Below are 18,065 nucleotides of genomic sequence, written 5' to 3' on the forward strand. Positions count from 1 at the left end.
ATTTTTAAAAAGAAAAGAAAAAAAGGCTGCTCATACTAGGCTTGGACTTGTCCTGGCCACTAGAAGTGGAACAAGGACTAGCTTCATTTCTACTTTAGGAGACTGCTGACAGCCACCTAGGGCTAGAAGTTGACAAGTAGGTCCTCCTGTCTCCTCTGCCTCCTACCCCTAGAGGAGGACTAAGATGACATTGAGAACTCACACAAATTTTGTTTACAGCTTTTCAGTGGCTCCTGAGAAAAGCTGTATTGTCCTGCTAGTAGGCTTTGGGTCCTTGAGAGCATGGCTCAGATCTTATTTGTTTCTATCCCCATTGCCTAGCAAGTGAACATTTATGAACAATGAATGATATTAAGGGAGAGAGCAAAATACCTCCTCCTTCTGAATTCTGGAGAGTCCATTCTTGTAGAGGAATTACAGTTCATCAAGGAAGTTTCAGTAATAACAGCATGCATGGTATCAGACATATTCACTATTAAAAAAATACAAAAACCAAACCACCCCATTTCACTGTTTTAAAAAGTCCCTCTATTTGTACATTGCTTTTAAGAGCTTCCTTCACATGACCATTCATTTCTTCTATGAAGTGTTGCTTTAACTGTTGCTCAAACTCTCAAGATGCTTGATTCAAGGGAGCAAAGATCTGCTGCAGATATACTAACACACCACTGCCAAAGCTGCCCAAAAATCACAGTGGAAAGAGCCCTGGAATAGAATCAGGAGACCTGTTTCTGGGCTGCTGTCACCGATTAGCACATATGTCCTTGGACAAGTTTGCTCCCTCTCTCTACTCCTCAGTTTTGTTTTTTTTACCTTCAACTGAGGAAGTGGGTCCAGTGGGAGTCCTCACAAGTTTGGGTTCCAAGGTGCAATCCAAAAGTGAAAACAGTGGCCAGTAGCCTCCTATGGGTTCAGTACAAGGTTTCCTGGACTTCCCTTTTCATCCTAAGGATATGGCCTCGGTGGAAGGCTGTCAAGTTTACTGACTGGGAAAAGTCTTCCGGGTTTGAAAGCACGATCTCCGCGTTTCCAGTTGGGTTACCAATCCTGGGTGACCTTGGGCAAATTCTTCTCTTTGGACCTCGGAGCACGGACGTCCCTGTTATCCAGAAGAGGCTCGAAGACCTGGGAAGTGACCTGGAGAGCTTCCCGTGAGACTGTTTCCTACCAATTGGGTATCTCGGCCCCTGCGCGGGGTCCAGCCCCACCGGCAGTCCGCTCCCAGGCGCAGTCGAAACTTCAAGCAGCTGGGCTCCTGAGGAGGTGGCGACAGGTGAGTTCTTAAAGGGGCCGCTCGAGCTTGGGCAATACCTGAGACCGAAGCCTGGGCGGGGGACGCAGGCCAGGAGGAATGAATGGGAAAGTAAAAGACGGAACTTCCCTTCCCACGCTTACATGCATTCCTGCTTGGAATTAATCTCGGAGATTTTTAAAATCCACTAGTAACAAAGTAACCAATGTATCAAAGTAACCAATCTCCCCATTTTATCTGCCTTTCTTTCATTAACAACCTCCTCCCCTCCCCCGGAAAATTTTTACTAATGGGCAAAGAGTAACTTAAAAAAAAAAATCCACACGATGTGGAAGACAGTGCAGGGATGGTACCCCAGCCCAAGCACCTCTCCCCCGCTCCCTCTTCCCAGGCTCCGCCTTCTCCCGCCCCCTGCCGAGGCCGGTGCTGGCGACTGCTCCGCCGGGTCGCTCCTCCTGGTGGGACACCCACCCCGGGGGCGACAGGCACTTTCTCCTGAACGGAGTTGAAAGCAGCACGTGTTTAGGTGTTTAGGGAGGTTATAGCGTGTCCCCCGGAAAGTGCCTCGGATCCGGTGCTGGTGAAGCCACCTCTGTCTTCAGACACCCCGACCCTTCCGAGCCCGGGGTGCGCCCCGCTCCGAACCGCGGGACAACCCCCGGTGGGTTCTAGGGCGAGCCCTCCCGGGCCACCTGTAGAGCCCGCGTGCCAACTCCTTTGTCCTCGGAGCCCCTCCGCGGGCCGCCCCTGGGAGCGAGGAGGGTCACCGGGATGCCGCCGGGGGTCCGCCTCTCCCTCCCCGGCCCCCGCCCAGCCCTCCTCCCCCTCCCCACCCGCCGGCAGCGCGGAGAGCCCGGGGCGCCGCGCGAGCCGCCTCCTCACTTCCCATTGGCTGCGGGCGCCGGGGAGGCGGTCACGTGGGGGCGCGGCCGTCCAGCCTCGGGGCCGCCATCTTGGCGGAAAGTTTGGGGGGGAGAGAGGTTGGGGGCGCGGAAGGAGGCGAGGTTCCGGGGGTGGGACGGCGAGGAGGGGCGAGCGGGCGAGCCAGGGAGCGGGCCCGGGCGAGCGAGGAGGAGGCGGCGGCCGAGGGCGAGGAAGAGGCCGCGGGGGTGCGGCCGCCGCGGGGAGCTCCTCCCTCCCTCCCCCCGGTTCCCTCACCCCCCTCAGCTGAGCTCCTCCGGCCCCGGGCGGGCGGGGCGGGGGGACGTGGAGCGGGGCCGGGCGGGGAAGCTGCCCCGAGGAGGTCGGAGCGCACGCCGCTCTCCGGAAGGAACTTTGTGGCGGCGCCGCAGGTGTGGGGCCCGCGGCGGAGAGCGGCCCGCGGCGGAGGGGGTGCATGCGGGGCGCGGAGAGCGGCCGCTGCCCAGTCCGGCCCCCGCTGGAGGCGCCCGGAGGAAGCGCGCCCGGAGGGAGACAGGCAAGCGAGGGGAGGGGGCCCGGGCGCGGCGCGGCGAGGAGCCCCGCCGTCCCGTTCTCGGAGCGGTTTACAGCCGCCGCTGGCTGGGGGGCGGGAGGCCGGGGTTTGGGGCGCCCGGTCCCCATCCCAGGCGCCGGCGGGGAGTCTGCAAGCCGGTGCCGCCGGGGGAGGGGTGGCCTCGCGTCTGGGCATTGGGTGCTGTTTGGAGAGGGGGCTGCTTTCGAGGAGGAGCATCTGGAAGCCGACTTCGGGCCCCACTCCGCTTGCAGAGGTGTCACCCCCCTGGTGAAAGCTTTCTTCTTGAGTGACTGGCACCGCTGGGTTTGGAGGCGCTGCCATTCACTTGGGGAAAACTTTGCCCAGGTGGGTTCTCCCAGGTGGGGCTGGCTGGGAGTTTTTCCGATGGGCAATTTGGGGGTGGGGGGAGGAGGAAAGAATGCTAGTTTCACCCACAAGTCTCTCTTCTCTGTCTTGAGTTGTGTTTCTTCTCTGATTTATGTTTTAAAGGTGTGTGCCCTCTTCCTGATCCTGGGGAAAAATGCCGGTCCGGAAACAAGGTGAGAGAGCATGTGTGGTGGAACTGTTCTCGTGGGTGGCACTTGCTTGTCTGTATGTTTGTTTTCTGATGGCTGGGTTTTATTCATGTTGAACTCGAATGAGACGGCCCAGTCCCATCCTGGCTGCTTAGTGAATCTGTAAGCCTCACGTCATTCAGAAGGTGGGACACACATCCATATGTTCATCAAACTTTTTCTTGGTGTCGCTCTAGAAACTTACAGAGAGGCGATGTTTTACCTCTGAACGTCGTCTTAAAAACTCTGAATGGATGTTTTACTATTTCACGATATAATTCTTGCTAAACACTGTTTTGAGCAATGTGGGATACTCATATAGTTTTTTAAACTATAATTTTGAAACAGTTAATATTTGGGTTATAATGACAAATTATAGATTTCCTGCTTTTGCATATCGGATCAGCTGAAACTGTTACCAATACTTTGATTAAAGTGATCTTTTATGGTGGTAGACTACCAGTACACATTTATTAAAACTGTGTGCCTTGCTCTTTTTCTACTGTGATATATATTTCAATTTTTAAAAATCATTCTAAGGAATAGAGGTGTGCATGAACATAGCAGCATCAGTTGACCAGGAGGATTTGGGAACTGTATAGATGCCTTGCAGAATCATTTGCTGCACAGTTACTTGTAAAATAATTTTAATCAGACTATATTTTTTTCTTCAGATACCCAGAGAGCATTGCAACTGCTGGAAGAATATCGTTCGAAACTAAGCCAAACTGAAGACAGACAGCTCAGAAGTTCCATAGAACGAGTTATTAACATATTTCAGAGCAACCTCTTTCAGGCTTTAATAGGTGGGAGTCAAAACTTTGTGACCATTATGTGTCAGCTAGGCTTAATGTTCCTATGATTTAATTTATTTTAAACTTAAGAGAGTGATGTATTAATACTTAATTCTCTTTGAGGCATTCAGTAACTTGAACATCCAGTGAGTTATGTATGTCGATAGGCCAATATTTCTAAAAATATCTAAGACAGCCTTTCACTATGATTATTTTAGTAATCTTTGAAAACAATGTTTTCTGTTCTAGTATTAACTGTTAAAAGAAAGTGTAGTTAGAAAAATGTTTCACTACTTTAAAGTTAACGACTGAGTAACTGTTAGCTTTCCGTATTTGATTTGTATTTCTCTTGGAGTCCTTGAAAATGTTTGAAGAGTTAACAGAGCATTCATTTACCTAACACAGACCTCTGTTTAAACTTGGCATTCAGAATTTTAGATCTGAAAATGGTCTTAGAGATGATCTTGTCCAATCTTGTTTTATAGGCAAGAAAATTGAAACCAAATTGTATTCTTAATTGTAACTTAAATTTGAAGTGATGCATAGTTTAAATGAGAACTGAATAAATAAGAGTCCTGCATTCTATTCCTGACACTGCCATTAATTGAATAATACTACGTAAATTATATAACCTTTTCTTGATAATATATTTTCTAGGATGTGTATGCAATGGAATAGTGGTTTTAAGACTTTTTAAAAAAGTAGCTAGATCCTTTTTTAAAACAAAATCCTTTATTTTGTAAACAATCACCAATGTATAAAACAAGGTGATCAGTCTCTGGCCCTCTCCTCTGGTTACCTGAAAAAGTGTACAAACCAGTGAACTAAAAATTTGTCTTTTCCAATTCTAAGAATAAAATTTTTTTTATTAGTCACTGACTATATAACATATTAAAATAAGACCTATACTTGATTGCATTATAGTTATTTCCTCAGTAACCTCCAAGTAGATATAGCTTTACATCTCATCTATCTGTTGATAGAGTAACTTTTGATGTGATTTGAGGTCCACCTACAAGTTAGTGTACTCAGAAATAACTTGCTGGTAAATTGGTATTTTCTACAAAATTTGTTTTAGAATTAAAGATTTTAAAAACCATTCAATACACCTGAATAAGTTTTAAAAATTTAACATTATTATAAACTTTAAAAAAATTTACAAAACTAGAGATTACAGTATAATGAACTGTTATATATCTATCACTTACCTTAAAAAAATTATCAATATTTTGCTTTTTTTTTAAACTGATGAACTATAAACTGATGAACATATTTTATATTTGAATTTCTAAACTGATGTTTAAGGTCCAAATGGACGATTAAATTGGATTCTTCTGTAAAAACAAGAAAAAAGAAAGGGAAATAATTTTTTGTTATTTGGATTTCTAAACCAATATTAAACATAGGAATGTTTTATTTTGTGGGGTAACTGTTTAAAAAAATAGGATGAGTATTAAGTCCTCATTTACATATAGTTGTAGACATAGACAGATGCAGTTCTTCTGTGTGAAGTCTGCAACTTAAGAAAATTAGTTACTTAGTGAAGTAACCAGTTTATGCTTAGATTTCTCTGTAGATTGGAGGTAGATTTGCTGTTCGGAGAATTTTTTTTTATTTTTTTTTTACATATTCTGCATTGCCTATTTTGAATGTTTTTATCTATTCTTATTCATAATTGAATTCTGATAGAATCAGTTTTCTAATTATTAAGGTTATATTTGTGAATCTTTGTCCTGCATAATTTCATTGGTTGTGAATTTACTTTGATATTTAGATTTACTTATATTTAAAATTTTTTTTGGGTGGGGGTGTGGTATCAGATTTTGGTTTAAGGAAAGTAATAGATTTTAGGAATTTTGAAACAGGTTGACTTCGTAGAGGTTTTCATTCTGTAATTGAATTGTTAACAAACATGTGCATTCTTTTCTATTTGCTGATTTTAGATTAATTTATTAGCCTTTATTACTTATTTCAGTATTTGAAAATATTTAGGTCAATTTCATTTTCATTTTCCTCTGCACCTACACCATTGTTTTTGAAATAGTGTGGTAATGTACTTTACACCTGTAAATCAACATTGCAGGATCATATGGTAGTTATATTTTAATTTTTGAGGAACTATCATACTGTTTTCCATAGAAGCCATCTTAATGGATATCAGAATATGACACTTTTAAGTGTGTGTAAAAAATAATGGCTAACATTTATTGAGCATCTGTTTAGTTATCATAATCTTATGAGGTGTGTATATTCACCTTAAGATTATTATATATACCATTTTATAGATTAGAAAACTGAGGCACTGAGAAATGACTTATTTTGCCCAACGATGCTAAATTGTGGAGCCAAAGGCTTACAGAGAGTTAGAAATATCAATGAGAGAGAAACATCAATCAGCTGCCTCCTGCACACCCCCTACTGGGGATGTACTCGAAACCAAGGTACATGCTCTTGACCGGAATCGAACCTGGGTCCTTTCAGTCCACAGGCCGACGCTCTGTCCACTGAGCCAAATCGGTTTCAGCAGGCTGAATATTTTAATGTAATAAAGACCACTAACAACAATCATGCTTAACATAGATATTGATCTGTAGGGTCAGTGGTATTTTATTTATTTATTTATTTATTTATTTATTTATTATTTTGAAGGTGAATGAATGTTCATGAAGATGGAATTTATGTATTTTGAAAAGCGTAGTTAACTTAGTAAGCAAAGGGTGAACTTCCAAGTTTAATGGTAAAATGTCAGAATTTTCTTAGATTTTTTGACTTGTTATTGATTCTAGTAATGTTAAATTTTAATCTGTTGCTGTGTGTATATAACTTTGCAGGTTAGGTTTGAGACAGAAAAACATATATGGATGTGGATCAACTAATAGATTAGCTAAAAGTTTATGGAATTGGAGGAAAATTTTATAAAATATTTAGTTGGTGGTTTTGATTGAATTAAATTGTTAATAGTTTCATTACTACCGATCTGAATCAGTGCTTTGATTATGTTGAATCTGGTTGAATTCTCTTTAGAACCTTTTAATCACATCTACAATATAAAGCATCTATAAATATTTTTGTAGTTTAAGCTATTTCATTTATATAGGGTCAAATTTCTCTACTGAATTTTTCCTTTTCTAATTATTTTTTCAGTTCTCTATACAGTCTAGGATGAAGTATTTAATTTAGTTGTCATGTCTTTTTAGTGTCTTTTAATCTGGGTACATTTCCATAATCTTCCGTTATCTTTTATGACATTGACATTTTTGAAGAACACAGTTCTCCATTACTCTTATTTTTTTATATATTGTTTCTCATTTTGGGTTTTTCTTATGCTTGCTCCTGATTAGATTTAGGTTATGTATTCCATAGGGTTCTGTACATCCAGAGGTATACATCTTCTGCCCTTCATTGATGATGTTACTTTTGATCACCCAATTAAGGTGATATCTCATTACTCTACAATTACCCCCCCCCCCCTGCATCTTATAAGTAAATTAGAGGCCCAGTGCACAGATTCATCCACTGGTGGGGTCCCTCAGCCTGGCCTGAAAGGATCAGTGGACCTCCACGCCCATGCAACCCGGCCTTTCTGACCAGCTTATGGGCTCTAGCTCGCTGTCCACATCTATCCCACACAGCATGAAGTAGTGCACGAAGCAGCAGGCAGCTGGGGAGGAGCCTGAGCTTGGGCAGGGCACCTCACTACTCCCGTTCATCCCAGCCCTGCTTGCACCTGCAGGGGGAGCGTCCACGGGAGAGGCTAGTGCTGCCAAAGCTGTGCTTGCCAGCCATCAGCAGCCCATCAGCTGAGAGGCGTTTCTGCGCTCCCACTGTGAGAGTGCACTGACCACCAGGGGGCAGCTCCTGCATTGAGCGTCTGTCCCCTAGTGGGCAGTCTGCATTATAGCTACTGGCTGGTCATCCGGTCATCCGGTCACTTAGGCTTTTATATATATAGACTAGAGGCCCAGTGCATGAAATTAGTGCATGGGGTGGGGAGGGTGTCCCTCAGCCCAGCCTGTACCCTCTCCAATCTGGGACACCTTGAGGGATGTTAAACTGCTAAATGGGCAGTCGGACATCCCTCTCACAATTCAGGACTGCTGGCTTCCAACTGCTCACCTGCCTGCCTTCCTGATTGTCCCTAACCACTTCTGCTGCCAGTCTGATCACCCCCTAACCACTCCCATGCCAGCCTGATTGATGTCTAACTGCTCCCCTGCCAGCCTGTTTGCCCCCAACTTCCCTCCTCTGCTGGCCTGGCCACCCCAAACTGCCCTCTCCTACAGGGTTGATCGCGTCTACTACCCTTCCTTGCAAACCTGGTCCCTCAACTGCTCTCCCTTGCAGGCCTGGTGCCTCCCAACTGCCCTCCCCTGCTGGCCATCTTGTGGTGGCCATCTTGTGTCCATCCACTAGGCACAGATTCCTCAACCTCAACTATGCATGTCAGAGGCTCATGCAGAGTTAGCAAAATGCAGTCCAGCAAGATGTATTCTGGTGGCTGAGTCAGGACAGAGAAGGCAGGGGTAGGAACTATGACATTCTTTGGTCAGTGGATGGCAGGACCACATGGGGCAGCTATCTTGTGTGTTGGAGTGATGGTCAATCAGCATATTACTCTGTAGGGGAGGGCAGTTAGGGCTGGCCAGGCCAGCAGAGGAGGGAAGTTGGGGGCAAACAGGCTGGCAGGGGAGCAGTTAGACATCAATCAGGCTGGCATGGGAGTGGTTAGGGGGTGATCAGGCTGGCAGCAGAAGTGGTTAGGGGTAGTCAGGAAGGCAGGCAGGTGAGCAGTTGAGAGCCAGCAGTCCTGAATTTTGAGAGGGATGTCTGACTGTCCATTTAGCAGTTTAAATCCACATGGGGCAGGATTTTTTACCACATGGGGACAGCTATCTTGTGTGTTGGAGTGATGGTCAGTCTGCATATTACTCTTTTATTAGATAGGATAGAGGCCTGGTGCACGAGTGGGGACTGGCTCGTTTACCCTGAAGGGTGTCCCAGATCAGGGTGGGGGTTTCCTTGGGGTGTGGGGTGGCCTGCGTGAGGGGCCTGTGGTAGTTTGCAGGCCAGCCACACACCCCAGCAACCCAAGCAGAGGCCCTGGTATCTGGGGTTTATGTATCTTCTACAATTGAAACTTTGTAGCCTGGAGCGGAGCCAAACCTGCAAGCTCCTTGGCTGGCAGCCATTTCTATTGGGACTTATGTGCCTTCTATAATTGAAACTTTGTATGCTTGAGTGGAGGCCTGGGCCGGCCAGGGTGTGTGGAAAGCTTGGCTTCCTCTTTTGCGGCAGCGGGAGGGGGGGGGGGGGGCGCGGCGGACACGACACATCCAAGCCTTTCTCAAATGCTCTCTGTGGCTGCAGCCATCTTGGTTGGGGGTTAATTTACATACTCCGATTGGCTGGTGGGCATGGCTGGTGGGCATGGTTTTGAGTGAAGTGATGGTTAATTTGCATATTACTCTTATAAAGTAGGACTAGAGTCCCGGTGCACAAAAATTCATGCTCTGGGGGGAATGGGGGTTCCTCAGCCCAGCCTGTCCTCTCTCACAGTCTGGGAGCCTTCAGGATGATGGCTTAGGCCTAAGCAATAGTCTGGCCTCCCTCTGTGGGAGGTGCTGCCACTGCTGGCTGCAGGCCCTCCTCTGCCCTCGCAGCCACTGTGGCTTTGTAAGGGCGTCCAGAAGACATCCGGTCTATCTGGTCTAATTAGCATATTACCGTTTTATTAGTATAGATTGCAGCAAAATTGTCACCTGCAATTTAGCATTCATTGATATGATGCTTGCCTGAACCAGTTTTTACTGTGTTCAAAATAACAGTTTTATAAAAGTAGTACTCCTCCGCATTTTCCAATTAACACTTGGCTTCTAACTATAATTAAGAGCCCTTCTCTCCCATCTATCTGTCCATCTGTTGATGTATCTATTTTAATAATTGATAATTTATTACTATCCTTAATATTTTTGGTGCTCAGATTGTTTCAGATTTATCTGGTGGGAGCCCTCACAAACTTGTTCTTTTGTCCTTATGACATTTTTAAAAGCATTTTCTTTCTTATGGCATAACATGATATTCTAGGTTCACTTGTACATATCCTGCCCCAGTCTTGGAATCAGCCATTTCTGAAAAGCTCTAGTTCCTTTTGATAAACGCCTTATTTTAAAGAATATGTATGTGAATACCCTATGACTCTTTGTTGTATTTAAAGTAAAGTAATTTATTGTTGGATACTGGCTTGATATTTTTCCTGTTTCTAGTGTGTGATGCACAAATTGTAAAACAATTCTGTTTTATATGATATTCTTTTCTTTGGTGATCAAAAAGGCTATTTAAATGTACATTGGCTTAAAAGAAAACAGTGAATCTGCTTGAGTAGATTTGAGAGTTGTCTCTCTTAATTAATAAAAACATTGTATTTGCTTTTAGTCAATTAACTGATACAATTTTTTTCCTTGCTAAATGACAGGGTTATGTTTCCATGTTCATTCAGCCTTCTCTCCTCCTTGTTCCGTAGGGTTAATATCTTTTTAAAATGTTATTCTTTGTGTATACATATGCACTTGGTGTGTGGGGTTTTCATTTTGCAAACTACCTGCACAAATAGAATTGTTTCTTTCATGGGAATTGATACTTAAAATCATTGTGTAAAGTGAAAAATCCCATCAGATTAAAATTATCCTTGAAAAATTTTCCGGAATTTAACACTGCCTCTCATTAACTATAATACAATACAATTGTTTTTTCCTCTAGTTGGAAAGAAATAATTTTTTTCTTCAGTTGAGCAATATGTGAAGTAATTGGCTTGTGATTAAGTGGTCTCTTGTACTAAAAGCTCAAAAATCTAGAATCATTCTCAGCACAGTAAGATACAGAGAGGTGCTCACATTATGAGAGGTGCATGAAAATGGACACTATATGAGGCAACAGCCTTCACCCTTCTAATTTTTTATTTGTGACATTCACTTACTGGGGGGTGGTCTGACAGGTAGAATGTTAGCTTTTTTTTGGTAGAAGGAGGTGCTGTAGGTGAATTTGCCCAAGAGCATACAGTGTGACTTTTCCATATTATCCATATTAACTTTTAAAAAATATATTTTTACTGATATTAGAGAGGAAGGGAGAGGGAGAGAGAGAGAGAAACATCAATGATGAGAGAGAATCATTGATTGGCTGCCTCTTGCACACCCCCTACTGGGGCTTGAGCCCCCAACCTGGGCATGTGCCCTTGACTGGAATCAAACTGAGGGCTTTTGAGTCCACAGGCCAACACTCTATCCACTGAGCAAAACCAGCTAGGGCCATATTAACTATTTTTATACCACAAAATTTATTATTTGATATCTTTCCATTTCAGTAGATTTGTGCAATTTTAAATGACTGTTTACATTGTATAGATTTACTGTAGTTTTATTAATGATGTCCTAGGAGCATTTAGGCATATAATTTTTTGGAATTATAGATTATATTGCATTTGTATATGCCTCTTTCTTCTGCATCCTTTATTATATCCTTTGGATATCTTTCCTAGAAATGAATTGCTAGGTATGAGGGGATATGAATTTTAAAAGGCTTTTGATGTAATTCATTAAATTACCCTTAGAAATGTTTTATAGATTCAAATTTTTAGGCACTATGTAGAAAAACGACTAATTATATCCTAAACAATATGGAGTATTATTCATCTTTTTAATATTTTTTACTCTGATATGTAAAATATTATATATATTTAGTCTTTTTGATGTTTTATTGTGTGTGTCTCTGATTAAAGAAATGACCAGTTATGTCAGAATTTTCCTACATTGTTGCTTTTAATTTATTTTGTGAATTGTTTGTTCATATCATTTGTCCCTCTCATCACCTTTTCTCCACTTTTTTTCTTAGCGGTATAAAATCTGTTAGAGATATTAACTTTACCTGCCATGTAAGTGCATTTGTTCTTAAACTTTTATTTAAAAAACACAGGTATGTTTATACAATATATGGTTAGATTTACCAGTTGTTTGTGTATGTGCGCGTGCGCGTGTTTTTTGCTCTTAGTACCATGATTAGAAAGGCTTTCCTATCCCCAAGATTATTATTATATTTAAATTTTTCATGGCTTCTGTTTTTAACATTTAAATCTTTAATAGATTAGAAGTTATTATTTTTTAAATTCTCACCTGATTGTGTAAATTGTTTTGAGAGTGAGAGAAAAAACAAACCATCGTTCGGTTGCCTTCTGTACATGCCCCGACCGGGTCAAATCCATAACTTAGGTATGTCAGGGCACCTTGGGAATTGAACCCACAACCTTTAGTTGCACAGGATGATGCTCCAACTAACTAAGCCACACTGGCCAGGGATAGATTGGAAAGTATTTTGAAATAAAGTATGAGATTGGTTTTTAAAGCAGAATTTGTTATTTATTATGTTCCCTTGTACGTTTTCTTAAATTATTAGACTTTAGTTTTTTTCAGCAGTTTTAGGTTTACAGAAAATTTGATTGGAAAATATAGAGTTCCCATATCATTATCAACCCCTCCCCCTTCCCCTATTATTAACATCTTGCACTACTGTGGTATATTTGTTACAGTTGATAAGCCAATATTGATATATTGTTATTGACTAAAGTTCATAATTTACATTGGAGTTCACTTTTTGTGTGATAAAATTGACATTCACATTTGTTGCTTTAGCATATGTATCCACCATTTTAGTATCATACAAAGCAGTTTTACTGCACTAAAAATCTCTTGTGTTCCACCTGTTCATTTCTTCCCCCCCCAGAACCCATGGCAACCAATGATTTTTTTATTATCTCCATAGTTTTGTCTTTCAGATTGGCTTCTTTCACTTACTAACATGTATTTAAGGTTTCTCTGTCTTTTCATGGCTTGGTAGTTGATATCTTTTTTTTTTTTTCTTTCTTTTTTTTTTTTTTACAGACTTTATTTTTAAGAAAAGTTTTGGGTTCATAGCAAATTGAGAGAAAGGTCCAGAGATTCCCCATATATTCCCTGCCCCAACACATAACATAGCCTTCCCTATTATCAACATCCCCCACCGGAATGGTACATTTGTGACAGTTGACGAACCTATATGGACAACATCATTATTAACCAAAGTCCATAGTGTACTTTAGTGTTCACTCTTTGTACATTTTATAGGTTTGGATAAATGTATAATGACATATATCCATCATTATAGTATACAGAATAGTTTCACTGCCTTAAAAATCCTCTGTACTCTGCCTGTTCATCCCTTTCCTACCTCTAACCCTTGATAATCACTGATCTTCTTTTGTTATCTCCATAGTTCTGCCTTTTTTAGGATGGCATATATTGTAGTTGGAACCACACAACATGTAGCCTTTTCAGATTGGCTTCTTTCATTTAGTAATACACATTTAAAGTTCTTCCACATCCTTTTATGGTTTGATAGTTCTCTCTCTCTTTTTTATACTGAAAAATATTGATTGTCTGGATGTACCAGTTTATCTTTTCATCTATTGAAGTATATCTAGGTTTCTTCCAAGTTTTGGAAGTTATGATAAAGCTGCTACCAACACATGTGTATAGATTTTTGTGTGGACATTTAAGTTTTCAACTTATTTGGATAAATATCCAGGAGTGCATTTGCTGGGCTGTACCGTAAGAGTATGCTTAGCTTTGTAACAAATTGTAACTGTTCTAAATTGGGTGGCAATGAATTAGAGTTCCTGTTGCTCCATGTCCTTGCCAGCATTTGGTGTTGTCAGTGTTCTGTAATTTGGCCATGCCAATACCATGTTTCCCCGAAAATAAGACATCCTCAAAAATAAGACCTAGTGCATGGAAAGATAAGCCATCCCCTGAAAATAAGACCTAGCGCAACTTTGGGAGAAAAAATTAATATAAGACACTGTCTTATTTTCGGGGAAACAGGGTAGACGCAGAGGGGTATCTCATTGTTTTAACGTGATTTCCCTGATGACATGTGCAGCACTTTTTCATGTGCTTGTCTATGTGTAGTATAAGCGTAACTTTATATGTACTGGGAAACAAATATTTGTGTGATGGGTTTCATTGCAATATTCACTGTCTTATGTGGTGGTTGGGAACCAATCTTGCAATATTTCTGAAGTAGAACTGTATTTTGTGTCACTACTTTCAATTCTTGTGGTTATTATATACCTGGAAGTTGAATTGCTGGGTCAAATGGTCATTCTATGGTAAATGTTTTGAAGGATCACTATACTGTTTTTCTACAGTAGCTGCGTAATATTATACTCATACATCTTCATCAAGACTATTTTCTGTTTTGTTGAGGATACTAGCTATCCTAATGGGTTTTACTCAGCTTATTTTGTCTTAAGCCTGATATTGTTTAAATAATATGAATATTTGGTTCTCTAGTCCAGCTGTCACCAACCTTTTGGACCTAGCAGACTACCAGTTGGCGATCACTGCTCCAAAGGTTTCCTTAAACCAGCAGTTGCCAACCTTTCGGACCTCCGTGGACCACCAGTTGGCAACTGTTGCTCTAGTCCTTGGGAGCTCAGATATAGCAAACTAGAAAGGTCTGTTTGGTAGATGAATATAAGACCTATCGGGTCTAGTAATAATTAATGTCGTTTTTAAACATTCGTTTAAAATCTTGCTTGGCGTTGACTTGTATTGACATAACCTTCAAACACGTGGTATCTACAGAATGTGTGAAGTGCAATTAACAAGTTTTGCTTGAAAAAGTTTGTGTTTGATTTGGTTTTTGTTGCAAAACTAGGGCTAAGAAGATGGCAGATGAAGAGCATATTCGGCACTGCATGCTTTACGAGTTCCAATTAGGAAGAAAAGCAAGTGAGGCTGCAAAAAACATCTGTAGTGCTCTTGGTCAAGATGCAGTTAGCGCCAGAAAATGCCAGCGTTGGTTTGAGAAATTTCGTGAGGGAAATTTTTCGTTAGATGACAAGAGTGGTCGAGGCCGTGTGTCCAATTTTGATCAAGAAGCTCTTCAAGCTCTTTTGGTGCAAAATCCTCAAATTACCCAACAAGAGCTTGCGACAACTTTAAATTGTTCACAAAAAACATTTTCCAATCAATTGCGTGCACTTGGCAAAATCCAAAAGTTTGGAAAATGGGTTCCTCATGAGTTGACCCACAACAACCGTAATCAAAGAGTCACAATTTGCAGTTCGCTCCTCTCTCGTCAAAACCGTTTGCCGTTTTTAGAACAAATTGTTACCGGAGATGAAGAATGGGTGCTGTATGTTAATTTGAAAAGGCGGCCTCAATGGTTGGACAAAAATGAGGCTCCGCAGCCCACGCCAAAACCTGACTTGCATGCGAAAAAAGTGATGTTGTGTGTTTGGTGGAATTTTAAAGGAATTCTTCATTATGAACTTTTACCATCTAACCAAACCATTACAAGTGCAGTGTATAGTGCCCAATTGGAAAGGTTAGCCCAAGCTTTAAGAGAAAAAGAACCCGCGCTGATTAATCGGAAGGGCGTCATTCTTCACCACGATAACGCACGACCGCATACTGCAAGAATCACTGCTGAAAAACTGCGCCAGTTGGAATGGGAAGTTCTCCCTCAACCTGCATATTCTCCTGATATTGCCCCTTCCGATTACCATTTGTTTCGTTCTTTGCAAACCTTTCTTCTTGGAAAAAAATTTAATAATGAAGAATGCCTAAAAAATGCATTGACCGAATTTTTTGCATCAAAATCACAAGAATTTTACAACAGAGGGATTAAAATGCTTCCTGAGCATTGGGCACAAGTAGTAGAAAACAACGGCAACTATATTGTTGATTAAATTTTGTTGTATTGTTTAAATAAATTCGATTTTAAAAAGTATTAGAAAACGACATTAATTATTACTAGACCTAATAGATTTAAGGCATTTCACTTGCTAGTAGCTAGATGCAAATGAACTTCTGAAAAATTTATGTAGGGAGCACTCTGTTCCTTAACCATACCAGGTAGTAAAATGTTACTCTGAGTTAAATTAGTCTAGATCTCAGTTGTCCATATGGTAGCCATTAGCCAAATATGCCTACTTAAATTAATTAAACCTAGATGAAATGATAAATTCAGTTCCTCAGTTACACTAGTCACATTTTAAGTGTTCAATAGTCATATGTAGGTAGTGGCCACCATATTTAGAGATAGTGGAAGGAAGGGGGAGAGGCAGAGAGAGAAACATCAATGAGAAAGAAACACATCATTTGGTTGCCTCCTGCAAAAGCCTGGAATAGGGATGGGGATAAAGCCTACAACCTAGGCACTAGTACTAGTATGTGTCCCTGACCAGAATCAAACTGGCTTCTCTAACCTCTGAGCAAAACCTAGCACAACTAGGGCAACTATAGAGCATTTTTATCATTGCAGAAAGTTCTTTTGGACAGCAATGGTCCAGTTTTTCATTAGAGATATTATTGAAGGGTGAATACAGCGGTGTTAGTTAGTTAATTATAGAATAAAAGGTCACATAGAAATTTAAGATTTGAAATTTGATTTACAGAAATAATTTTATGTAGTGATGTGGGCTACTTAAGATTAATAATCAATTATTTAACACTCATTTAGGGTTCTTGAGGCAAAATACTATACTAGGAGTTCTGGATTTTCTTTGTGTTGTATTGGGGGTTTTTTTTTTAGTTGTTTTTTTTTTTAGTAGGAAATACTTGTATCTGTCTGTCTTTCTCTCTTCTCTCTCTCGATAGTTATAAATAAACTAGAGGCCTTGTGCACAAATTAGTGCATGTGTGGGGTCCCTTGGCCTGGCCTGTACCTTCTCACAATCTAGAACCCCTTGGGGGATGTTGGAGAGCTGGTTTTGGCCTGATCCCACAGGCCAGGACGAAGGACCCCACTAATGCACTGGGCCTCTAGTATAGGATATTTCCTACACATATAAAAGATGTATCTTACATAGAGAGAAATTTATGCCCTACTATTATACATAAATACATACTCACACATATATCTTCTATAGAAAAAAAGTTCCCTAATATTTTCTGGAAAATAGTCCATATTTAAATTTCCAAATTGTTACAACGTATTTTATAGCTCCTCTCTCTTCCTCCCACCACATATACCAGTCAAGGCTCAGATATTGTAGTTGATTGCTATGTCTTTTTCATTTCTCTTATACAGATAAATGCTTGCTTTCAAACACTTTTTCTCTATCATAATACTATTTTTTTACAGAAACCAGGCCAGTTTTCTTGTAGAACACCCCCTTATCAATTTGTTTTGTTGCTTGCTTTTCTGGTGTCATATAATTTGTTCCTCTATCCCCTTTATTTCCTGTGAACTTGAAGTTGATTTTAATATAAAAACTTGCTTTAGGTTCAGGTTAAGAAATTTTGGTAAGAACACTTTATAGCCAGTGCTCCGAATTTGAGTTTTTTATTTTCATGATGGTTATGTGAATAGTTTTATGTAGTGATTTATGATTTATAAATGCTTTCACATCAATTTTTTCTAGTAATATTTTTGACACCCTTTGAAGTAGGTTATTTTCTTTATTGTATAGACGTTAGTTTTTATTAATACTTAGAAAGATGTACAATTCCACTGGTTATTAAAAGTGAAAAGGTAGTTACTTTGTCTCTACTGTCTTCACATGTTTTTAAAGAAAATACTAATTTTTTCATCATTCTGAGAAACAAGAAGTAAAAGTTATTCCATCTATGTTAATTATAGTTACTGTGTATGATTCTTCTATACCGAATAATACCCACCCTTGCTGATAATAATTTCCCTCCTTTATAAAAAGAAATCAACTCAAAATTAAACCAGTAGGTGAATAAAGAACTGTTATGTTACTCACAGCTTCTGAGCAGCATGAATAATGTGTTAATGTATCAAGCTTATATAATTCCAACTGATAACAAAGTAACATGATATTCTAAATTATCCTGTGCTGCTATTAGTATGTTTATGATTTCTTTTATTAGAGTTTTGCCATACCTTTAACTAATTATTTCTAAAGTAATATAAACTATTTAACTTAGCTATTTCTAAATATTCAGACTAGAGATCTAAAAATGCTTCCA

The 18,065-nt window shown here is 40.6% G+C and overlaps 1 protein-coding gene across 16 annotated transcripts in view; it reads left to right on the forward strand.

Annotated features, from left to right (window-relative positions):
- Nucleotides 1–974: 974 nt before the first annotated feature.
- DLG1 (discs large MAGUK scaffold protein 1) overlaps nucleotides 975–18,065 on the forward strand; it is a 246,509-nt gene continuing 229,418 nt past the window's right edge. For 14 of the 16 annotated variants that reach the window (XM_036448104.2, XM_036448107.2, XM_036448106.2 and 11 more), the window contains exons 1-3: nucleotides 2,549–2,669; nucleotides 3,177–3,226; nucleotides 3,916–4,047. In XM_036448104.2, coding sequence (XP_036303997.1) covers nucleotides 3,208–3,226; nucleotides 3,916–4,047 — 151 coding nt within the window. In that variant the 5' untranslated portion in view covers nucleotides 2,549–2,669; nucleotides 3,177–3,207. Of the gene's footprint in view, nucleotides 1,274–2,548; nucleotides 2,670–3,173; nucleotides 3,227–3,915; nucleotides 4,048–18,065 lie in introns of those variants that run through there. The other 2 variants (XM_036448105.2, XM_045583861.1) reach the window with 2 other exon arrangements.

This window comes from Pipistrellus kuhlii, unplaced genomic scaffold, assembly GCF_014108245.1.
Source record: "Pipistrellus kuhlii isolate mPipKuh1 unplaced genomic scaffold, mPipKuh1.p scaffold_m20_p_2, whole genome shotgun sequence".
NCBI classification, from domain to species: Eukaryota; Metazoa; Chordata; class Mammalia; order Chiroptera; family Vespertilionidae; genus Pipistrellus; species Pipistrellus kuhlii.